Source organism: Bufo gargarizans, chromosome 4 (assembly GCF_014858855.1).
Source record: "Bufo gargarizans isolate SCDJY-AF-19 chromosome 4, ASM1485885v1, whole genome shotgun sequence".
Classification (NCBI taxonomy): Eukaryota; Metazoa; Chordata; class Amphibia; order Anura; family Bufonidae; genus Bufo; species Bufo gargarizans.
Genome location: NC_058083.1, coordinates 41,090,107 through 41,116,345, shown reverse-complemented (window position 1 = coordinate 41,116,345; position 26,239 = coordinate 41,090,107). Strand labels below are relative to the sequence as shown.

The window sequence follows — 26,239 nt, the reverse complement described above, 5'->3', positions numbered from 1 at the left end:
CTTCAGCGTACCATGAACAGTAAGCCTGAGATGAGACAACACATTGTTGCCTTTATTGATAAAAAATTCCGTAACAACCATGCAGAACAAGCTCCATTTTTAGGGAAGAACGACGAGTGCTGGTACTTGCCTTCATTTGGAGTGTATCACCCACGGAAACCTAATCAAATTAGGGTTGTTTTCGACTCAAGCGCCAAACACTGAGATGTATCTCTTAATGATGTCCTTCTCACAGGTCCCAATCTGACGAATAACCTAGTTGGAGTGCTGATGAGGTTTAGAAAAGAGCTCTTCGCCATCACCGCTGATATTGAACAGATGTTCCATTGTTTCGTAGTCAGAAAGGACCACCGGAATTTCCTCAGGTTTCTGGGGTACAAGAATAATGACACCAACGCAGAGATGGCGGAATATCGAATGAGGGTAGACGTATTTGGAAACAGCCATTCACCTGCCGTGGCAACTTACAGCCTTCAGCGAACTGCATTAGAGGGAGAATCCGAGTATGGTAAAGACGCCAGAGACTTTGTAGAAAAGGACTTCTACGTAGACGATGGACTCAAATCACTACCGACTAAAGAAGCGGCTATCGATCTGCTCAAAAGGACTCAAAGTATGTTATACCAAGCTAAACTTAGACTACACAAAATTGCTTCAAACAGCCTGGCCGTTATGAGGGCCTTCAAATCAGGCGATCATGCACCAGGATTCAAGGACATTAACTTGGGACTAGACAGTTTACCTGTGCAGAGGAGCTTGGGACTTAGATGGGATCTCTCGGCTGACTCCTTCAGTTTTCAGATAAGTTGTGCAGCCAAGTCCATTCAAGATCAGTTGGCGTAAAAGGGTTGCACCGGGATTTTCAATCCTCCTCATAGTTCCCACATGGGGGGCTCCTGGGAGAGAATGATCGGCATCTCACGCAACATCTTAAATTCTATGTTGATGGATGTAAACTCGTCTAGACTCACACATGAGACTGTAGTCACCCTTCTCACTGAAATTTCGGCCATTATCAATTAAAGATCCCTTGTGCCAGTGTCTATGGATCCTGAAACACCAGCCATATTGACTCCGGCTATTCTACTTAACCAAAAAACTAAGAATACGCTAATACCTAGTAGAGAATTTACTCATGCTAACATCTACCAAAAACACTGGAAACTTGGACAATACCTAGCAGATTACTTCTGGAACAGGTGGCGAAAGGAGTACCTCTGTTCTTCAAGGAAGAAGAAAGTGGCAACACCACAAACCAAACTTGAAGGAAGAAGACCTCGTATTGATGAAAGAGCAACAAACCGAAAGGATTGACTGGCCTATCGGACTAATTTCAAAGGTTTTCCCTAGCAAGGATGGCAAGGTCCGGAAGGTGGAGTTGAAGATCTTCAGGAAGGGCGAGCTTAAAACATTCTCAAGACCAATTAACAAACTCATTCTAATATTACCCATCGAGAACGTCCCTGCTTGGTGAACAGGACTGTATCTAACTTCGCAGACCTTCTCCATTCCAAGTTGGAAAGAAGGACTAAACTATGTTTTGCATTCTAACATGTTCTTTTTACAGGTTGTTTATATTTTATGGACATTCGTTGTAGTGAAATCCCCAAAGTGAATTTCAGACGGGGAGTGTGCTGTTCTTTTCAAATTTAATTCATACACTGTATTATTTTCTCTTCCTTTACTATGTTGTTTCAATGCATTGTTCTCTGCTGACATCTGCTGGCTAGAATTCGTATGCTGCACGCCTTGTTCTTGTTAATAAAGTTTTTCTCTGCTGGGTGTGGTTTTAGCAGCCTTGGTCCTTGTCACTTCCTGCAGCCATTTTCAGTGCTACACTCCTGTGTAACTGGAGACACACACCTTGGCTTGTGAAGGCATCAGTTTTTGACCAGCAGTTAGCCTCAGGAAAGACATCCACATGACAGCATCTACTCTGCTACTGCAATACTGTATTGCATCATCGTATGTCGCTGCTTTGGATCAAATAAACCCACGTTTCATTGCATCCTCGTGTCTACGTCTGGATCCATCTAACCTGAGCATCTGCCGGTCCGGTCTGCTCCACTGCTTGGAGACGAAGGTAGGACAGTCACACAGTCATTACCAGTTATACCTTCATTCGTCTTCATGTGGGGACAGAACACTCCCATCATCTATTAATCCCCAGGACTGTGACTGTGACGAAGGGACATCCTCTGTGTCTGGAGGAAAGAAGGTTTGTACACAAACATAGAAGAGGATTCTTTACGGTAAGAGCAGTGAGACTATGGAACTCTCTGCCTGAGGAGGTGGCGATGGTGAGTTCGCTAAAAGAGTTCAAGAGGGGCCTGGATGTATTTCTGGAGAGTAATAATATTACAGGCTATAGCTACTAGAGAGAGATCGTTGATCCAGGGAGTTATTCTGATTGCCTGATTGGAGTTGGGAAGGAATTTTTTCCCCCTTAAGTGGGGAAAATTGGCTTCTACCTCCCATTTTTTTTTTTTTTGCCTTCCTCTGGATTAACTTGCAGGATAACAGGCCGAACTGGATGGACAAATGTCTTTTTTTGGCCTTATATACTATGTTACTATGTTACCATACCAAAGGGGATTAAGTGACTCTAGCCTTTGTTGGATATGTGTATTGCAGGTGGGGACGTTGAGCCACATATTATGGTTGTGTCCTCTTATTCCAAATTACTGGAAGGTGGTGGAGGACCAAATAAACAACATTTGCCTCACTGGTATAACTTTATGTTTGGAATTAGCATTATTGTGGCTACCACATTCACCTAGTACAGGCAGCTAAGATACTAATACTTTACCTTTGAGGTGGTTAAGTAAAGATCCCCCCACAATCCAGATGTGGTTGGAGAAAGTAGATTTGCTATGTAGACTAGAGGAGTTAGCTAGCTGGGAACAACAAACACACGCTCAATATTCCAAATTATGAAACCCCTGGAGTGTTTTCAGATCGAGTCCTGGGGCTAAGCAAGGAGTTGTCAGTCCTGATGTGGTCCAGTCACTGATGTGTGAACAGGATGTTTATATACAGTGCTTTCTTTATGTTGTTAATGCAATATACAAGGATAATGCTACAGTATATGCCAGCTTGTTTATGTATTGGAAGGCCTTTTTTCCCCCTCAACTATGAACTCTCGTGTACTATGACAGCACAGTTGTGGAGCCAGACTGGCAATCCCTTCCTAATAAGTCCTTCCGTTTCCACTCCTTCTATGTTTAGTTCTCTTTGTGTTTTTTTTTAATATATATATCTGGATTGGAGATGTCATTATTGTCAGCTACTTAATATGGATTAGACTGTGTACTGTCTGTATGGTGCTGAATAGTGTTGAGGCAAACCCAAACTGTAAAGTTCAGGTCCATACCAAACTTTGCGAGTTCGGGTACCCGAAACGGAACCCAAACTTTGCGAGTTCGGGTACCCGAAATGGAACCCAAACTTTGCTGGAAAAGTTTGGGTTTGAGTTCGGCATTTGGGCATTTAATAAAGCTTTTGAAAGGCTGCAGGGAAGCCAATTAACAAGCTTTAAAGCTGTGGGCACTTAGAAGCCATCACAGCCATGCCTAGTTATAGCATGGCTGTGATTGGCCGGTGCATCATGTGACCCAGCCTCTAGACAAGCTGGATCACGTGTAGCACCGCCCATCAGCTCTGAGTAGTGCAGGGACAGGAAGCAGGCAGCTGAAGCTAGGGAAAGTGTTAGGAATCTGGCTATTTGGTTTGTGGGTGACTTACAATAATTTTTTGTGGGTGCAATACACCAACTTTGCACCCCTGACACAGAAATATAATAATAAATCTGGCTGTTAATTCTGTGGGTGACCTATAGCCAGGGGCGTAGCTATAGGGGATGCAGAGGTAGCAGTCGCTACCGGGCCCAGAAGCCTGAGGGGGCCCAAAGACCCTTGTGCCACATAAGAAGACACCAGTATTATAGAAAGACACCAGTATTATAGAAAGTGCATGCTGGTCAAGTTATAGCTTTGCCTGGAGGGAAGGAATTATATCAAGAATTTGGCATGGGGGGGGGGGCTTGGGGGGTAGTCTACTGTTTCAATTTTTTGCCGCAGGCAGCATGAAGGCTATGTGCTTCCTTAGCCACGAAACACTGAGGGAAGGGGGGGGGGGGCCCAAACTGAACCCTTGGACCAGGGCCCATGAGCCTTTAGCTACGCCCCTGCCTATAGCGATTTCTTGTGGGTGCAATGCACCATCTTTGTACCCTTGACACAGAAATATAATAATTAATCTAAGTGTTAATTCTGTGGGTGACCTATAGTGATTTTTTTGTGGGTGCAATACACTATTTTTGTACCCCTCACACAAAAATATAATAGTTCATCTGTCTGTTAGTTCAATGGGTGACATACACCTAATTTTGGTGTGAGATACACATGCACTTTATACGTGACAGGGAAATTAATATAGTTAATCTGACTGTTAGTTCGGCTGGTGACATATACCGCATTTTTCGCTTTATAAGACGCACCCGATGATAAGACGCACCCCAGATTTTAGAGTTGGAAAATAAGAATTTAGTTTTTTTCATCAGACCTTATATCAGCCCACTCAGACCCCCATCAGACCTCATATTAGCCCACTCAGAGCCTTATCAGACCTCAGATTAGCCCATCAGAACCCATCAGACCTCAGATTAGCCCATCAGACCCCCATCAGGCCTCAGATTAGCCCATCAGACCCCATCAGACCTCAGATCAGCCCATAAGACCCCCATCAGACCTCAGATCAGCCCATAAGATCCCAGATTAGCCCATCAGTACCCCCAGACCTCATATTAGCCCATCAGTACCCCCAGACCTCAGATTTGCCCATCAGTACCCCAAGACCTCAGATTAGCCCATCAGTACCCCCAGACCTCAGATCAGCCCATCAGTACCCCCAGACCTCAGATCAGCCCATCAGTACCCCCAGACCTCAGAATAGCCCATCAGTACCCCCAGACCTCAGAATAGCCCATCAGTACCCCCATCAGACTAAAATAAAAAATCATCTTACCTGTCCTGCGCCGCAGCTCTTCTTCAGCTGTCATGCTCCCATCTTCCCGGCCTGTGCTGCACTATCACATGACTGCGTGCAGCCTCAGGTCATAGTACACACACTACGGCCTGACGCTGTACGGGTTCAGGACTGTGCAGCACAGGCCGGGAAGATGGGAGCGCGACAGCTGAAGAGGAGCCGCGGACCAAACCAGTGAGGGTAAGTATTACCTGCGCTTGCGGCACTTCCCGCTCCTAATACATACTAGTGAGCGATTCCATAATGGAAGCTCTCACTAGTATTCGTTTTATAAGACGCACGGACATCCCTCCCCCTCACTTTTAGGGGAAAAAAGTGTGTCATAAAGCGAAAAATACGGTACCCATTTTTGGTGTGAGATACACGTGCACTGCATACGTGACAGGGAAATTAATATAGTTAATCCATCTGTTAGTTCAGTGGGTGAGATATACCCATTTTTGGTGTGAAATACACATGCATGTTATACGTTACAGGGAAATTAATATAGTTAATCTGACTGTTAGTTTGACCGGTGACATATAAACATTTTTGGTGTGAGATACACCTGCACTGCATATGTGACAGGGAAATTAATATAGTTAATCCATCTGTTAGATCGATGGGTGACATATTCCCATTTTTGCTGTGAGGTACACCTGCACTGCATACGTGACAGGATAATTAATATACAGTAGTTAATCTATCTATTAGTTTGGTGGGTGACCTCAAAGAATGAGGAGAGCATCAAATATGGGACGTGGCCCTGGTCGTGGTGCTGCTGGTGCTGGTGGAGCTCCTGTTGCAGGGAGAGGACGTGGTCGATCTGTGCCAGCTACACCACCAAATGAAACACCTTCCTTAGGTGCACGTAGGCGACAGGACGTTCAGCATTATTTTGTAGGCCCGAATACCGGTGTACAAATGGTGAGGCCAGAACAAGTAGAGGCGGTAATAGATTGGATGGCTGACAGTGCTTCCAGTTCCTTCACATTGTCTCCCACCCGATCCCCTATAGTGTTGATCACGAATATTCGAATTTTTATCGCGAATATAGGTACTTACAAAATTCGCAAATATTTCAAATATAGTTATATATATTCGCAATTTCGAATATTCGATTTTGTTCCCGATTTTTTTTTCCGATTTTTTATTTTTATTTTTTCGATTTTATATTTTTAAATCAGTACACATGATCCCTTCCTGCTTCTAGCTTGTGGGCCAATAAGAAGGCTGCAATATACTTGACTTTAGGAGTAGTGATGAGCGGCAGGGGTCATATTTGAAAATGCACGATTTTTTTTTCTTGAAAAAATCGGCAAGGTAATGATTGTGTAATATGCGACTTTTCGTAATTCGAATTTTCGGATTCGAATTTTTTATTGCGAATTTTTCAACTTTTAGACAAAGAAGATTATAGCACTATATTAGCTAAATTGCTCTATATTCGTTTTTTCGAATATTCGCTATATTGCTATATATTCTTGTTTTAGAATATTACAAATATTCGAAAAAACAAAGTTATAGCAATATAGCGAATATTCGAAAAAAAACGAATATAGAGCAGTTTAGCTAATATAGTGCTATAATCTCCTTTGTCTAATAGTTGTAATTTTTTTCTCATCTGAAGTTCAGATTGGAAAAAAATTACAACTATAAAAAAAAAGATTATAGCACTATATTAGCTAAATTGCTCTATATTAGTTTTTTTCGAGTATTCACTATATTGCTATATATTACGAATATTCGAAAAAACTGTTATAGCAATATAGCGAATATTCAAAAAATCGAATATAGAGCAATTTAGCTAATATAGTGCTATAATCTTTGTCTAATAGTTGTAATTTTTTTCTCATCTGAAGTTCAGATTGGAAAAAAATTCCAACTATAAAAAGAAGATTATAGCACTATATTAGCTAAATTGCTCTATATTAGTTTTTTTTGAATGTTCACTATATTGCTATATATTGCGAATATTCGAAAAAACAGTTATAGCAATATAGCGAATATAAAAAAAATCGAATATAGAGCAATTTAGCTAATATAGTGCTATAATCTTCTTTGTCTAATAGTTGTAAGTTGAAAAATTCGCAATAAAAATTAGAATCCGAAAATTCGAATTACGAAAATTCGCATATTACACAATCATTACCTTGCCGATTTTTTTCAAGAAAAAAAATCGTGAATTTTCGAATATTCAACGAATATTCTAAAAAATATTCGTGAAATATCGCGAATTCGAATATGACCCCTGCCGCTCATCACTAGGACTCCCCTGCTGAAACCGCAGAGTTGGCACCTGCAGCCCATGGGCATCTGTCTTTCACCTCGCCACCTTGCATATCAGCCAAACAGTATGAGCCCCAAGTCATCCAGCAGTCTCTTATGCTTTTTGATGACGCTGCTGGTGGTGTTTCCGTGGGCCATCCATCTAGCCCTGCCCCAGAAGTGGAAGAGATTGAGTGCACTGATGCCCAATCACTTATGTTTCAGGATGTGGACATGGGAGGACCACCGCAGCAAGTCTCTGATGATGATGATGAAACACAGGTGCCAACTGCTGTGGCTTTCTGCCATGTGCAGACCAGCAAGGAGGGCAGGGGTGAAGAGTGGGTGGAAGATGATGTGGAGGATGATGAGGTCCTAGACCCCACTTTGAATCAAGGTCATGCGAGTGAAGAGTTTGGTTCGGAGAAAGAGGTGGTGGTCACACAGGTCCAGGAAAAGAGGGAGCAGGGTGCAAAAGCAGAGTGGCCATCCCCTAGCTAGTATGCCTGCTACTGCCCACCGCAGCCAGGGACTGAGCACACCAAAGCCAGCTCCAAGGAGTTCACTGGCGTGGCAGTTCTTCAGACAATGTGCTAATGACAAGACACAAGTAGTTTGCACACTGTACAATCAGAGACTGAAGCGAGGCATACATTTTCTAAACCTGAGCACCACCTGCATAACCAGGCATCTAAATGCAAGGCACAAGCTGCAGTGGATTACACACCTTAAAAACCACAAAAGATCTCAGTTTCCTCTTGCTCCTTCTTCTTCTGCTGTCTCAGCCTCTTCCTCCCTTCTCTGGAGTGACAGTGGCACCTGCCACCCCGCAAACATAGGATGTGGCAGCAACACCACAACCTCCACCACCGTCACCCAGCATGTCCACACTGTCCCATGGAAGCGTTCAGCTGTCCATTCCTCAAACACTTGAGAGAAAGAGGAAGTCCCCCCCACCTCACCCCCCACCGATCCCTGGCCCCGAAGGCCAGCATTTCAAAATTACTGGTCTTTATAATGCTGTCATTGTGTCTGGTGGAGACAGGGACTTTTAAAAACCTTATGGCGGTGGCTGTCCGACAGTATGTGGTTCCCAGCCACCACTACTTTTCCAGGCGAGCCATCCCTTTCTTGCACAACCAAGTGGCAGACAAAATTAGGTGCGCACTGCGCAACGACATCTGTGAGAAGGAGCACATAACTACCAATACGTGGACCAGTAAGCACAGGCAGGGACCTTATATCTCCCTAACTGCACACTGGGTAAATGCAGTGGCGGCTGGGCCTGAGGCAGATAGCAGTTTGGTGCATGTCCTACCGCCACCGAGGATTGCAGGACATTTCTCGTTGCCTCCTGTTGCCTCCTCCTCTACTGCCTCCTCATCCAGTCAGCGTAACACCTTCACCACCAACTTCAGCACAGCCAGGGGGAAACAACAGCAGGCTGTTTTGAAACTCATCTGTTTGGGGGGGAAAAAACACACCGCGCAGGAGCTGTGGACGGGCATGAAACAACAGACTGATAAGTGGTTGGTGCTGCTGAGCCTGAAGCATGGCCTGGTGGTGTGCGATAACGGGCAAAATCTTGTAGCAGCTCTGGGGCTAGCTGGTTTGATGCACATCCCTTGCCTGGTGCATGTGCTGAATTTGGTGGTGCAGAGGTTCCTGAAAAATTACCCCGATATGTCAGAGCTGCTGCAGAAAGTGCGGGCCTTCTGTGCGCGCTTTCGGTGTTCTCACCCCGCTGCTGCTCGCCTATCTGCGCCGCAGCATAACTTCAGCCTTCCCGCTCACCGCCTTATATGCGACATACCCACAAGGTGGAACTTCACCTTGCACATGCTGGAGAGACTGTGCGAGCAGCAGCAGGCAATAGTGGAGTTTCAGCTTCAGCACGCACGGGTGAGTCGCTCTGTGGAATAGCACCTCTTCACCACCTAGTGGACCTCCATGTGGGACGTGTGTGCTGTGTTGCGCTGTTTCGAGTGCGCCAACAATATGACCAGTGCTGATGACACAGTCCTCAGCTTTACTATCCCACTTCTATAGCTCCTTGAAAAAACACTTCGGGCGATGATGGAAGAGGATGTGGCACAGGAGGAGGATGAGGGATCATTTTCACGGTTATCAGGCCAGTCATTCGCAAGTGGCTCAGAGGGTGGGTTCCTGCACCAACAGAGGCCAGGTACACAACTGTCCAGCCAGGGCACAGTTCTGCAGGATGAGGATATATATATATATATATATATATATATATATATATAAATTTTTTATTATACATAATTTTATTAGTATCTGAATTTTGTAAGAAATATACATTATTGGGCTGCGCTTTGCTTAACATGTAAACTACATAATTATTGGCAGACATCATATGCATAATGGGGGATATTTATCAAACTGGCGTAAAGTAGAACTTGCTTAGTCTTCCCTAATGTTTTTAAGTGCACCTTTCACATCGAATACATACGTTCTGCAAAAGACAATGATTTAAATCCCTGTGATTGAGTCCAGTGGGCGGTCCTAGTCAGTGACTTCTATCTCTGTAAGTGTTACTACAAAGAAGGCTGACAGTCAAGGAGTAGGACCACCCACTGGACTCCTTATGGTTCACTTTGATGTTCTTAAGCTTTTAGTCAAATGATTTCTCAGATGGCTTCCGCATGTTGCACAAAGTAGAAGGTAACGTTTATAATATTAGTGTCACGGTCTTGTTGCTGTGCACCAAGACACGTTAGCCGTGCATGCTTTTAGCCAGGGGCAACGTGTTGTTTGCTGCTGGTGTGTGCACTGCCCCTCATATCTTGGTTCCTCCCTGTCTGGTGCTGGAGCAGTTAACATCCTGGCTGGGTGTGGCCACTAGGTTTATTTCACCTATGGCTTCCAGGCTGGAGTCAGTTGCACTCCAGCCTTTGTTTGTGCTGGAGATTTGCTCCAGTCCTGGGTGTTCTATCTGCGAAGTCCTTGAGGACCACCTAGTGGGGCATCAATGTCTCTGCGATGTCTCCTCGATGTCTTCCTGATGTCATCTCGTTGTCCTTCTTCCTCTCACTACCCTTGCATATGTTTGGTGGTTTATCTATGGGTAGTTGTTGTCTTGTCTAGTTGTTGTTACATGTCTGGTCTGTTGGTGTCTGTAGTCCAGCATGTTTGCTAGACATGTCCCCTGTGTTGTCTACCTCTGGAAGGGGGTCTCAGGGTTTCCCCAGAGGGGTTGAGATTGGTGCGGCAGGTAAGTGAATGTTGTCTGTTGGCTCTTTCCTGCTGATTTAGTAGCGGTGCACAGTCTGTCCCTTCTCTGGCAGCTAGGCCAGTGAGACTCCTGTTCATCCATGTCTGGGACGAACAGGTTTTCTCAGCCCCTTTCTCTATTAGAGGGATTATCAGGGTGACTCAGAGTCCTAGATTTCCTGGGTATAAGCCGTCCTACCATCCAGGTCCGCTCATACGGTTAGGAGTTAGCACGAGGATTAGGGACGCTTTAGGAGGTGACCTGCTGCCTGATCCTGGCATCCAGGCCTAGTTGCTGTCTGGTTTTCCATACTTTATACAGTGGGGAGTTTCCCCCCACTCCCCATTATGACAATTGGGCTCCAGTTTTGTTTCTGGAACATATAATGATGTCAGTAAGAGGCTGTCCAGTTATTGGTACCTTTTGAGGTAGTATAACTTTTTGATCACTTTTTATTCATTGTGTGTTTTTTTTTGTGGGGGGGAAGGGGGCAAGGTGATGAAAAAAAAACAGCAAATTACCTTTTTTTCCCATTACTTTGATCATCAAGATAAATATGTTTACATTTTAATAGCTTAGAAATTTTCAGACATGGCATTACTAATTACATTTACTTTTTATTGTCTATTTATTTGTATATGTAAATTTGGGAACAGGGATTTCAGTTTTTTTCAGTTTTTTTTTTGTATTTTAATGTCATTTTTAGTCTGCTTCATATCATAAAATGCAATACTTTACTATTGCAATCCATGAGGATTTAAAGCTCTGCCATATGGCTTAACATACAGTTTTCTTTAGCAGGACTCGAAGACCAGGCTGCCATAGTAACTGATTAGAACCCCGCAGTTTTACTTTGGGGGCTCTGACCAGAGCAACCAAGGCACCTGAGGGGTTAAATGATTAGGATCAGAGTCATCTCAGCTCTTGGTCATTGCAGCCCGGAATAAGCTGTATTACACAGGTGGTAACTGCCACGTATGAGTAGGCTTAGCTTTTGAGCCCACTTGAAATATCCTTTACATGCAAATGACCTATAGGTACATCATTTTGCATTAAGGGGCTACGTGCAATTTTTTTATTGTTCTTTTTTTACAAAGTATATTATAATCACCATTTTATTGACCTTGCAATGTTCCTCTCTGGATTGTTCAACTGGATGATGTTGGCTTGAAAGACATGGGCTTTGAAGAAGTTACCCTGGAGGACACTGGTTTCGAAAGCATACCTTACAGGTTTTGTTTGAACCATTGTGTATTCTAAGTTTAGCAATGTGGTAGTTTTAAAATTGCTAATAAAAATCCTGTTGATTTTGATTGGAGTCCTTTATAATATAATCTGGATTGTTCAGATGGAGGGTGTTGGCTTAGAGGACATTGTATTGGAATAAATTGACACAGAGGACATAGACATATCCTAGATTCATGCAAGAGCACCTCAAATGCTTCTTGACAAACTTGACCAACTAGTAAGTATACGTTTTGCCGTTGTTATGGGAGGAAGAACATATGTAGGACTTCTCAAGAGGATATAAATGCATAAAAACAAGGACAATTAGTGGATTGTAGACATACATATGAATATTTATTCAGGATACAAGTAGGAAAAATAGTGGGCTACAGTCTGTCACCTTTGCAAATGTTAATCACAAACCTCAGTAGACAATTATTTAAATATTCAATGCAAGTGACACTCATAGGTTATACACGGGGTATAGCACATATCTTATGGGGCAGTGGCCCAGCTGTAAATCCAACTGCAGCAGTGAGGTCTAGTGCAGCCCCAGGAGGAGCCTGGAATGTCAAGTTCTGCAGTAGTCTTGTAAAGAACAGGAACAGCTCCATTTTGGCCAAACTCTCTCCAGCACAACTTCTTTTACCTATAGCAATGAGATAAAAAAATAAAAATAGCAAGTTGGTATTCTTTAACAGGAAAATCAGAAGATACTGGGGCAGATCCTGTAGATGGTGTTACACTTTAGACATGCATCAGATTTATCACAGTGGCTCAGACTGGATGAGAAATTTGGGCCATGGCTATCCACTTTTGTTGAACTTCATGCCAACTATTGGTTGGTTACACAGCAGAATTGTGGTGCAATTTTGGTGGGAGAAGTTACATCTTAGGCCACGTCCCTTGAAAAAGTAGCTGCACAAGAAAGACAAAGAAATGCACCAAAATGTGGCAACTTTTGGTACAGTTTACATCAAAGTCTAGATGCCCTTAGTGGATGTGTTTTCACACATTGATGGACCCTGTGCTACAACATGAGCAGGCCAGTCCATTATGAATATTTTCATTGCCCCATTAAAAATGGGAAAGGGACACAAACACCCTTTCCTTGCTCAGATGCCCCCTACGGTGCCTTCCAGAGATGCCCTTCAGAGTGCCAGATCCACAGTAGATGTGCCCATATGCTTCCTTAGATGATCCCTAATTATGCCTATCTCAGGCACCCCCCATCTTGCTTCAAATACTCATGGGCTGGACTGGGAATCTTCTGCACCTTTTGCCTAATAGTTTAGGTATCTGATAGGGGAACTTGCTCCACTTGTCCCCTACAATTATTACATACTTTGAATTATTAAAGGGGGTTATTTGATGGATTATTATTATTATTATAATTTTTGTTAGAAAAGGCTCAGAATAATAAAATAAGTCATACTCACCATACTGATACCCTTTCAGTTCTGTTCTGATGCATCACAATCTTCCCACATCTCTGCCAGGTCTCTTTTAACACACAGTTAATCACATAGCTAAGGTGGGTACCCACTGTGGTCAGTGATTGGCTGCACAACCATTTACCATGTGTTAATAGAGACCAAGAAGCAGAGACTGACAAGAGAGCTGGAAGTATCAGACCAGGAGCACTGGAGATTGTTAAGGCGAGTATGACATAATTCTAAAGTAGAGTAAAGATGAGCGAATTTCTTGAAATTAATTTCAAGTCTGATCCTAACAACTTGAATGAATCCACCCCCAATTGTTCCAATTAGCCTTAAAATTTGTGTAGGACTCTGAGCTCTCCTAGGACCCTTTTTATTTTCTCTCTTTCAAACATTTTAATGTGTTTTTTTTTTTAAATAAATCTCTATGTGTCTCTCCCCTTTCAAGCTCTTTAATGCAAAGACAGCATTAGTAATGTCAGAGTGACAGTGATACATATGGCTATGGGTATGGGTAAAAAACACGGTTGATGGTGTTAAAAAACAGCCTGTTTAATAACACACTACACTGTCAGATGTATTATGCTTTTTAAAATTTAAAATACATTCCAAAAATTGTCCCTTATATTGGAAAATAATAACAATTGGACACAATCTGTGGCAAAATTATACTCGGCCAGTGATGCTGGAAAATACTGTATGCTAATTGTACACTTATCAACAGTAGAACCATTGCAACAGTTTTTTTGGGGGGAAAAAAGCGCAACTGCACAACATCTGCAGCCAAAATATATTCAGATATTGACAAGATTTTATTGCTCTCAATTTGATGGATTGTCAGTGGAAACATTTTCTCAGCTCTACTCATTACTTCACCAGAAGACATCTGAGAGGACTACTCACCAGCTGAGAAGGGCATGAATGCTTCTTTTCTAACAAAATTTCCACTGGAATCCAGAAAGTGATCCGGGTAAAACTCATCAGCTTTTGCGAAATGATCCTTGTCGTAGAGTACAGAGGTCAGTAGCGGTATCACGTATGTCCCCTGGAGGGTTCAACATTTGTAGAAGTCATATTTACAATGGAACTTAATTAGATTCATTCATTAGAGTCATTGGTTATATGAATAGCCTGCACACAGCACTTTTTTTCTTGTCAGAAAGACAGAATCGGTAAAATCCTTGTATCTCAGTGGTAGCCATCCTGCATCACATCTGGCTATGCATTGAAATCTCATTGAATGGGTAATGTCACAAAGTATATTTATCACCTATCCATAAGATATCAGATAATGAACATTTTCTGGGAAAGCCATTTTTTGGGACTTCTACTGATCACAGGGGTCTCAAGTTCCCCGATATACCTCACCACACTTTCTGTCATCACCACAGATATTGAATGAAGCAGAAAGGTGCATAGTTTACTGCTGCTTCATTCAAAATCACCGTGATCATGTGGACTCAAGCTCTTGCTCTGGTGATCGATGGAAGATAGAATAGGTGAAGCACATTAAACCATATACCTGTTTATAGACTGCTCTGTCTGTCATTTCCATGATGCATACACAACTCTGCTACTGTACATCACTATTACCAAACTTTGGATTGTTTGACTGTCCTCCTGACCCCCAGAACTGTACCTCATATCCTTCTCTGCTATATCACCATTTCTGATCCGTTAGAACAGTGGTCCTCAACTCCAGTCCTCAGGGCCCACCTGCCGGTCATGTTTTCAGGATTTCCTTAGTATTGGGCAGCTGATATAATTAGTGTCCATCCATCAGGATTTACCACAGGTATTGATTCTGTGGGATACTCCTAAATCCTGACCGGCAAGTGGGCCCTGAGGACTGGAGTTGGGGAACTCTGCGTTAGAACATGAGTATTTTTGGTTTCCTTATTGTGGCTACATCTCCAAATTTACCATCCGCCTTCGTTATCTAGAAATACCACCACCAAGCTGGCTTGTAACATCAATGTCTTGGGGCCAGATGAGTACCTGACCCTTAGGAAAGGGGTATACTATTAATGAAAACGTGCTGCCTGGTTCATTCTTTGAGTATCGTAGGAACCAGATTATTGCAACTAATGCGACTGATAAGCCTTAATATTTCTTTACACTTACTTTTGGCAGGAGATATCCCCGGAAGTTGACATCTTGAGTAGTAGCGTGTGGCAGGTTGGCTGGAACAATGTTTCCAAAACGTTGAATCTCATGGATGACTGCATCAGTATAGGGCATGAGTTTACGATGACTCACTTGGGGCTCAGCTGACCCAATAACTTTCTCAATCTCACTTTGGACCTTTCCTATTTAACAACACAAAAACTTAAAACCAGGCTGAAACCAAGCCAAATGCAAACCAAGCCCTCCCCCCCCCAAAAAAGAAAAAGAAAATACCTTAATAAAATTAGTTCACATTTAGTCACATTTGAGTTCCTCTCTATTTCTGGCCACATGGTCACATCATGCAACTTCCTTACAGTTGAAAAGCTTGATCACAATTATTTTTCCTGTAGGGGAGACTTGAGGTTGACTATCATGGTAACCTTCTACCATTTTACAGTAAACAAGTGCACTTCTCGGCACATGTAAAAGCTACGGTACATTTCCTATTTCATCCTTCTCAAACAGGATTTTTATGTGACCATAGAGGTTGGTAGACCCAAGAATACCCAAAGAATATAACCTAAGCGTATAAAAAAATGCATTGAAATTTGACTTCTCAAATGAAAACTCCTGTCCATAAACCCTATTATGACATAAGGACTAGAGGCGCTGCTACATAAGTGCTGCCCTTGTTGTGGCAGACCTGGCTCCTTTCATTCATTAGTTGTTCAGTCAGTCAAACTACTGTCAAGCATGTAATGCTACAGAGATCTAGGAGAGCTCTATAACCAGAAGTGACATTAGATTAGATAAGTCAGACCCATCATGATCACCTCATTGTTGGACAACATCTTTGGGACGTAACGGCACATTACTGTGTGATGCAGAATTTGTATACTGTATGTTAACAAACCAGCTCTCTTACTTTGGATTTCTGGATATTTCATCATCAGCAGAAGACCCCATCTCAGAGTAGTTGAGGTTGTTTCCATTCCAGCACCAAAGAGGTCTGTTACAAGCTTTGTTAGGTTTTCATTGGTGAAGTATAATTCAGGATTTGGTTTTTCCTAAAATATAAAATGTACTGTATCATATCTGTCTGTTGTATCTGCCATCCATAAAAACAATAGGGCAAGAAAAAGGCATAAAATGGTGGACAGAACCAGTGTGATGGGATCAGAGATGTGCATGGTGCTAGGAAATCTTTCTATTAAAAGACAAATAAAATCATGACTGGATACAGGGGCGTAACTACCATAGAGGAAGACCATGGGACTGATATGGGGCCCAGGGCAAGAGGGGCCCAGTTTTAGTTGGGATTATCTCCTCTTCTGTTGGAGGTGAAAACTTGGTCAGGACTCTACACTCTAAAGGAACAACTTTTAGCAAACGAGGCAGTAAAAAATGGCCCAAGGGTCATTGAAAAAGGTTTAGACAAAAACCCTTCTGTCCTGTGTGGGGAACCTGGTCAGTTCCTTGCTATGGGGCCCTTACTTCTCTATGCACACCATTGACTGGATATGTAACATGCAGCATTTGATTCATCTACTAGAGCTGTTGATGTAAGCATGTTTGGACCTGAAATGAATTTCGAAATTTCACTCATATCTATATAATCTATCTACCTATCTACCTATCTATCTATCTATCTATCTATCTATCTATCTATCTATCTATCTCTCTCTCTCTCTCTCTCTCTCTCTCTATCTCATGCATTCAGAAAGTCTTTAGACCCTTTCACTTTTTTCTCATTTTGTTATGTTGTAGTTTTGTGCTTAAATAAAGGAAAAAAAGAAAAAAGAAAAAGTTTTCTCTCATCATTCTGCACTCAATACCCCATAATGAGAAAGTGAAAACAGAAAAAGCAAAAACTAAAGTTTCAAATAGAAATAAGTATTCAGGCCCTTTGCTATGACACTTGACAGTTAGCTCTGGTAGAGTGGTCATGGTAGAGTGGTCATTATAGGGTGTCAGGGTCAGGGCCAGGTGTCACTCTTGCATTATTCTAATACTTGACAATGATATCTGACCATGTCCTAAAATGAACACTGTACTCTGGAGGCCTCTCATTTCTCTTAATCATCTTTGAGATGTTTCTACACCTCGATTGGAGTTCCCCTGTGGTCCACCAACGGGGGGTTAGAATGAAATGGAAAGCTCCATTCTACCTAACTGTAGCTCTGCCGTGTTTTCTGCCACCTGCTGGTAAACCAGGCACATTACATTTGAACATAACAGTTACAAGCATTGGAAATGCACAGTATAGTGGTCCTGGAATAATATGCATAGATGACATTATAGTAGCCCATTAAAGACAGTAGCGGGGGCAAAGAAGTGGTAATGCCACTCTGGGGCGTTACATTAACAGAACCTAAAAAGCAAAGGGATTGACCACTTTATTTCAGGAATAATTGGGTCCCCTCAGGTTTCAGGGTAGGACTGTTATCTCTATATTCTCTATAACTATAGTCTTGTCTACATCTGTATCAGTGTTTCAGTACCTCTTTTTGTTTCACCAGGAACGAGTCGATGAGATTCCTCTGATCATTTACATCCAGTATTTTTTTCTGCTTGGTGAAGGTTTCACGAATAAACGTATGCATTTCACCCACATTCTTGGCCACTGTGTTTTGGACTGTAGAACACCAGGTCATCACAGAGGGATACGCATTATACAGCTGCAGGGAAAAAAAGTCATGAAAGTCCTGCAACGATGTAATATACTTTGTGTTGTACTTGATGACCAAGAACGGCCTATTGTTAATCATTATCTTTCTTTATACATTTAAAATTTATTTCTGTGGTTTTTTCACGGCCACTTGACTGGATCAAATGCCACCAAATTTGACACATGGGGCACTGTGAATGTCACTGTTATGGGAGCACTGTGAATGTCACTGTTATGGGAATACTGGGAATGTCACTGTTATGCGGGCACTGTGGATGTCACTGTTATGGGGGTACTGTGGATGTCACTGTTATGGGGGCACTGTGAATGTCACTGTTATAGGGGCACTGTGGATGTCACTGTTATGGGGGCACTGTGGATGTCACTGTTATGGGAGCACTGTGAATGTCACTGTTATGGGGGCACTGTGGATGTCACTGTTATGGGGACACTGTGAATGTCACTGTTATGGGAATACTGGGAATGTCACTGTTATGCGGGCACTGTGGATGTCACTGTTATGGGAGCACTGTGAATGTCACTGTTATGGGGGCACTGTGGATGTCACTGTTATGGGGGCACTGTGGATGTCACTGTTATGGGGACACTGTGGATATAACTGTTATGGGGGCACTGGGGATATCACTGTTATGGGGGCACTGTGGATGTCACTGTTATGGGGGCACTGGGGATATCACTGTTATGGAAGCACTGTGGATGTCACTGTTATGCGGGCACTGTGAATGTCTCTGTTATGGAAGCACTGTGGATGTCACTGTTATGCGGGCACTGTGAATGTCACTGTTATGGGGACACTGTGGATGTCACTGTTATGGGGGTGCTGTGGATGTCACTGTTATGGGGGTGCTGTGGATGTCACTGTTATGGGGACACTGTGGATATAACTGTTATGGGGGCACTGGGGATATCACTGTTATGGGGGCACTGTGGATGTCACTGTTATGCGGGCACTCTGAATGTCACTGTTATGGAAGCACTGTGGATGTCACTGTTATGCGGGCACTGTGAATGTCACTGTTATGGGGACACTGTGGATGTCACTGTTATGGGGACACTGTGGATGTCACTGTTATGGGGGCACTGGGGATATCACTGTTATGGGAGCACTGGGGATGTCACTGTTATGCGGGCACTGTGAATGTCACTGTTATGGGGACACTGTAGATGTCACTGTTATAGGGACACTGTGGATATAACTGTTATGGGGACACTGTGGATATAACTGTTATGGGGGCACTGGGGATATCACTGTTATGGGAGCACTGGGGATGTCACTGTTATGCGGGCACTGTGAATGTCACTGTTATGGGGGCACTGTGGATGTCACTGTTATGGGAGCACTGTGGACATCACTGTTATGGGGGCACTGTGGATGTCACTGTTATGGGGGCACTGGGGATATCACTGTTATGGAAGCACTGTGGATGTCACTGTTATGCGGGCACTGTGAATGTCTCTGTTATGGAAGCACTGTGGATGTCACTGTTATGCGGGCACTGTGAATGTCACTGTTATGGGGACACTGTGGATGTCACTGTTATGGGGGTGCTGTGGATGTCACTGTTATGGGGGTGCTGTGGATGTCACTGTTATGGGGGTGCTGTGGATGTCACTGTTATGGGGACACTGTGGATATAACTGTTATGGGGGCACTGGGGATATCACTGTTATGGGGGCACTGTAGATGTCACTGTTATGGGGACACTGTGGATGTCACTGTTATGGGGGCACTGGGGATATCACTGTTATGGGAGCACTGGGGATGTCACTGTTATGCGGGCACTGTGAATGTCACTGTTATGGGGACACTGTGGATGTCACTGTTATAGGGACACTGTGGATATAACTGTTATGGGGACACTGTGGATATAACTGTTATGGGGGCACTGGGGATATCACTGTTATGGGAGCACTGGGGATGTCACTGTTATGCGGGCACTGTGAATGTCACTGTTATGGGGGCACTGTGGATGTCACTGTTATGGGAGCACTGTGGACATCACTGTTATGGGGGCACTGTGGATGTCACTGTTATGGGGGCACTGGGGATATCACTGTTATGGAAGCACTGTGGATGTCACTGTTATGCGGGCACTGTGAATGTCACTGTTATGGGGACACTGTGGATGTCACTGTTATGGGGGTGCTGTGGATGTCACTGTTATGGGGGTGCTGTGGATGTCACTGTTATGGGGACACTGTGGATATAACTGTTATGGGGGCACTGGGGATATCACTGTTATGGGGGCACTGTGGATGTCACTGTTATGCGGGCACTCTGAATGTCACTGTTATGGAAGCACTGTGGATGTCACTGTTATGCGGGCACTGTGAATGTCACTGTTATGGGGACACTGTGGATGTCACTGTTATGGGGACACTGTGGATGTCACTGTTATGGGGGCACTGGGGATATCACTGTTATGGGAGCACTGGGGATGTCACTGTTATGCGGGCACTGTGAATGTCACTGTTATGGGGACACTGTGGATGTCACTGTTATAGGGACACTGTGGATATAACTGTTATGGGGACACTGTGGATATAACTGTTATGGGGGCACTGGGGATATCACTGTTATGGGAGCACTGGGGATGTCACTGTTATGGGAGCACTGTGGATGTCACTGTTATGGGGACACTGTGGATGTCACTGTTATGGGGGCACTGGGGATGTCACTGTTATGGGGACACTGTGGATGTCACTGTTATGGGGACACTGTGGATATAACTGTTATGGGGGCACTGGGGATATCACTGTTATGGGGGCACTGTGGATGTCACTGTTATGCGGGCACTCTGAATGTCACTGTTATGGAAGCACTGTGGATGTCACTGTTATGCGGGCACTGGGGATGTCACTGTTATGGGGACACTGTGGATATAACTGTTATGGGGGCACTGGGGATATCACTGTTATGGGGGCACTGGGGATATCACTGTTATGGGAGCACTGGGTATGTCACTGTTATGCGGGTGCTGTGAATGTTACTGTTATGGAAGCACTGTGGATGTCACTGTTATGGAGACACTGAGGATGTCACTGTTATGGGAGCACTGTGGATGTCACTGTTATGGAGGCACTGAGGATGTCACTGTTATGGGGGCACTGGGGATATCACTGTTATGGGAGCACTGGGGATGTCACTGTTATGCGGGCACTGTGAATGTCACTGTTATGGAAGCACTGTGGATGTCACTGTTATGGGGGCACTGTGGATGTCACTATTATGGGAGCACTGTGGATGTCACTGTTATGGAGGCACTGAGGATGTCACTGTTATGGGGGTGCTGTGGATGTCACTGTTATGGAGGCACTGAGGATGTCACTGTTATGGGGGTGCTGTGGATGTCACAGTAACAGCGCAGCATCACCCCTTCTTCTAGTTCCGGCCCAGACTTTCTCCTCCTCCCCCCTGCCTACAATGCCGCCTTGCCCTGCCCTCGGCGCTGCCTACCGCCCCATGGTCTCCTCACTGCACCATAAGGAGGGGTATACAAGCCATCACCACCCCCCCGCCCAGGCCATGCCCCCCTACTTCGGCACACACGCCCATCAAGCACCCTTTTAAGCACCAGGGCCGCGCTCACAATCGTGGCGCCAATAAACGGGGCAATAACCTACATTCTACAAGCGCCCACTGGCCACAGAGCCCCCATACAACGGACCACAGCATTCCATACTGAAATATTAGCCCACAAGCGGCTCTTCCAGGTAAGAATACCGACATCCTTCAAGTTACTAGGAATACGTATTATACAGCTGCAGTGAAAAAAAGTCATGAAAGTCCTGCAACGATGTAATATACTTTGCTTTTCACTTGATGACCAAGAACGGCCTATTGTTAATCATTATCTTTCTTTATACTTTTAAAATTTATTTCTGTGGTTTTTTCACTGCCACTTGACTGGATCAAATGCCACCAAATTTGACACATGGGGCACTGTGAATGTCACTGTTATGCGGGCACTGTGAATGTCACTGTTATGGGAATACTGGGAATGTCACTGTTATGCGGGCACTGTGAATGTCACTGTTATGGGGGCACTGTGGATGTCACTGTTATGGGGACACTGTGGATATAACTGTTATGGGGGCACTGGGGATATCACTGTTATGGGAGCACTGGGGATGTCACTGTTATGCGGGCACTGTGAATGTCACTGTTATGGGGACACTGTGGATGTCACTGTTATGGGGACACTGTGGATATAACTGTTATGGGGACACTGTGGATGTCACTGTTATGGGGGCACTGGGGATATCACTGTTATGGGAGCACTGGGGATGTCACTGTTATGGGAGCACTGGGGATGTCACTGTTATGTGGGCACTGTGGATGTCACTGTTATGGAGACACTGAGGATGTCACTGTTATGGGGCACTGGGGATGTCACTGTTATGGGGACACTGTGGATGTCACTGTTATGGGGACACTGTAGATATAACTGTTATGGGGGCACTGGGGATATCACTGTTATGGGGGCACTGTGGATGTCACTGTTATGCGGGCACTCTGAATGTCACTGTTATGGAAGCACTGTGGATGTCACTGTTATGCGGGCACTGTGGATATAACTGTTATTGGGGAACTGGGGATATAACTGTTATGGGAGCACTGGGGATGTCACTGTTATGCGGGCACTGTGAATGTCACTGTTATGGAAGCACTGGGGATGTCACTGTTATGGGGACACTGTGGATGTCACTGTTATGGGGACACTGTGGATATAACTGTTATGGGGGCACTGGGGATATCACTGTTATGGGAGCACTGGGGATGTCACTGTTATGCGGGCACTGTGAATGTCACTGTTATGGAAGCACTGTGGATGTCACTGTTATGGAGACACTGAGGATGTCACTGTTATGGGAGCACTGTGGATGTCACTGTTATGGAGGCACTGAGGATGTCACTGTTATGGGGGCACTGGGGATATCACTGTCATGGGAGCACTGGGGATGTCACTGTTATGCGGGCACTGTGAATGTCACTGTTATGGGGGCACTGTGGATGTCACTGTTATGGGGGCACTGTGGATGTCACTGTTATGGGGGCACTGTGGATGTCACTGTTATGGGAGCACTGTGGATGTCACTGTTATGGAGACACTGTGGATGTCACTGTTATGGAGGTACTTAGGATGTCACTGTTATGGGGGTGCTGTGGATGTCACTGTTATGGAGGCACTGAGGATGTCACTGTTATGGGGGTGCTGTGGATGTCACTGTTATGGAGACACTGAGGATGTCACTGTTATGGGGGCACTGAGGATGTCACTGTTATGGGGGCATTGAGGATGTCACTGTTATGGGGGCACTGGGGATATCACTGTTATGGGAGCACTGTGAATGTCACTGTTATGGAAGCACTGTGGATGTCACTGTTATGGGGGCACTGTGGGTGCCACTGTTATGGGGGCGCTGTGGATGTCACTGTTATGGGGGCGCTGTGGATGTCACTGTTATGGACGCACTGTTGATGTCACTGTTATGGGGGCACTGTGGATGTCACTGTTATGGGAGCACTGTGGATGTCACTGTTATGGAGACACTGTGGATGTCACTGTTATGGAGGCACTTAGGATGTCACTGTTATGGGGGTGCTGTGGATGTCACTGTTATGGAGGCACTGAGGATGTCACTGTTATGGGGGTGCTGTGGATGTCACAGTAACAGCGCAGCAGCACCACTTCTTCTAGTTCCGGCCCAGACTTTCTCCTCCTCCCCCCTGCCTACAATGCCGCCTTGCCCTGCCCTCGGCGCTGCCTACTGCCCCATGGTCTCCTCACTGCACCATAAGGAGGGGTATACAAGCCATCACCACCCCCCCGCCCAGGCCATGCTCCCCTACTTCGGCACACACGCCCATCAAGCACCCTTTTAAGCACCAGGGCCGCGTTCACAATCGTGGCGCCAATAAACGGGGCAATAACCTACATTCTACAAGCGCCCACTGGCCACAGAGCCCCTATACAACGGACCACAGCATTCCATACTGAAATATTAGCCCACAAGCGGCTCTTCCAGGTAAGAATACCGACATCCTTCAAGTTACTATTATGCCAGAAAAGTCTGCATTCTGTCGATCCAAACTTGCTCTCCACTATAATATTCTACCTAACAAGTCTATGCTCCGTGCTCTATGTGTATATATATATATATGAATTATCTTACGTACCAATGTAAGCTCTCTATGCTGTCATAGCAATCCATTATGAAACGCTTGATTATTTCCAGTATACCAGTTTACTTCTGTCTAGATGTGTAATGTCATTTGCTTAACATATGGTCCTAATGTACTTCGGCATTCTACCACCATCCGGATCCACCTGAGGACATCGTCCCACGAACACTTATGACCACCCGGTGACTATGATGTCTATCCACTAATTTAAATCATGTACTGTATGTACATTACTACGTTCATTGCAATTATTGTCACTAATTATTGCCTTATCTTGTAAACTATTCCAGTGATCTGAGGAAGGCTATATGCCGAAAAACGTTTCCTGACACCCACACAACTTCTCTATTCAGGGTGTGATCCAACTATTCACTAACTTTGTAGAAATCATCAGTCAGCACTCTGGAATGAGGTGGCTCTTGTATCCTTGGATCAGCACTCACTTTTTGATGCTAATAAGTCTCCACTTGCTTGTTTGAAAAAGGCTGTTTAGCCGAAACGCGTCACATCTGCCTATATTCTGCTTATGGCAATAAAGTTAAGATTTATTAGCATCAAAGGGTGCTGATCCACTTCTTCTACGGTTATGTCACTGGCTGGTCAAGAATACTATTGGCAGACTGCGTTTTCCCCACAGGGGTGATGATCGAGGTCAGAGGGAGTGCCCTCTGCCTATCCGCACCCATGGTTGCTATTGACCTTGGCATCTGAGGGGTTAAATGATCAGGATCAGAATGATCTCAGATCCCGGTCATTGCGCTGGTGTATCCTAAGGATCGTTTGTTCATGTTATTTCCTGTAAGACCCCTATATAATGTGGAGTTGAACTGCTCACCAGAGCCATTGGAGTTCCAATCAATCGGATATTTTCATTAGTAATCTTTAACAGCCTCAGAAGTGCAGGATCTTCATAGTCAAATCGATGACTCAGTAAGATGGAGACTATAATGTTGGCTACAGCTGCGTTTATAATCATGATGTTATCAAAGGGTTCTCCTGGAAATACAATGAGAAGACAAGGGTCAAAATACACATCATACATTACACTAGCACCATAATACATCATGTAAAATGATATTGTAAAGACATTCTGAAAAACTGAACAGAGTTTGCTACTAGTCAACAGATCATGGCATTTTTCTAACACTGCTGATTAATCAATTATCATGGTTGCAGCTAGATGGATGAAAGATGTAGCAGTCGTCTCCAAGTCCTGGTGCCGGAGTGGGCCCAAATGGCCCTCTACTAAATATGAAGACCCTTCTGTTATTAATTGTACATCGTAGGTGGGTGCACTGTTGCAGATTTTGCATTGGGGCCCAGGAACTCCAAGTTATGCGGGGATCGCAGTGGTCACACCTTCACTGATTGAACATTGAAGCCAACATCAGATATGCTATCAGTGTCTTATGTAAGTCCCATGCAGGCCTCACTGTCTTTGCTCTCTCATTTATTTCATAGAGGTCACCTAAACATATTTATGGTGGGTAAGGCACCCAGTTTTAACTTAAAGGGGTTGTTCAGAATTACAACAAAGCAGTGGAGTAGGTATAGGGGTTGTAGTAGTGGTCACAGTTGTGACAAGGCCCTGAAGCCAGGAGGGAACTAGTCTCCCCGTGTACCATGTCTGGTACATCTACTGTATTAACTGGGGCCTAAGTAGTTTCTCTTATGTGGGACTACAAGGACCCCAGTTATTACAGTATTTCTTCCAGTTCAATAACCTCCTCACTTTCTGGTTGTGTTCGGTCATGCTCAGTGCTGCTACACTAGGTCATGATGCTGTCCAGCGTCAAGACATTTTGTGCGTTTGTTATTTAAGGCTCTGGTCTGGAGTCTGAATTAATTTAGGAATCTGGTTTGGGGTCTCAATTAGTTTTGGGTTCTGGTTTGGGATATATATTAGCTTAGGAGGTCTTGTTTTGGGACTACTTTAATTTGGGGGTATGGTGTAAGGTCTGGATTAATTTAGGGGCCTGGAATGGGGTTTCAAAAAATTTGGGGTCTCGATTTTTTTTTCAAAAATAGCAGTGAAAAAATGACACTTTAGAACAGCAGACCTT

At 44.2% G+C, this 26,239-nt stretch overlaps 1 protein-coding gene across 1 annotated transcript in view; it reads right to left on the bottom strand.

The window, feature by feature from the left end:
* Positions 1–12,082: 12,082 nt before the first annotated feature.
* LOC122935130 (cytochrome P450 2K6-like) overlaps positions 12,083–26,239 on the bottom strand; it is a 97,610-nt gene continuing 83,453 nt past the window's right edge. The window contains exons 5-10 of the mRNA XM_044290896.1: positions 25,012–25,172; positions 17,802–17,978; positions 16,226–16,367; positions 15,316–15,500; positions 14,095–14,236; positions 12,083–12,401 (exon numbers count right to left, since the gene is read on the bottom strand). Of these exons, the coding sequence (XP_044146831.1) occupies positions 12,223–12,401; positions 14,095–14,236; positions 15,316–15,500; positions 16,226–16,367; positions 17,802–17,978; positions 25,012–25,172 (986 nt within the window). The 3' untranslated portion in view covers positions 12,083–12,222. The remainder of the gene's footprint in view (positions 12,402–14,094; positions 14,237–15,315; positions 15,501–16,225; positions 16,368–17,801; positions 17,979–25,011; positions 25,173–26,239) is intronic.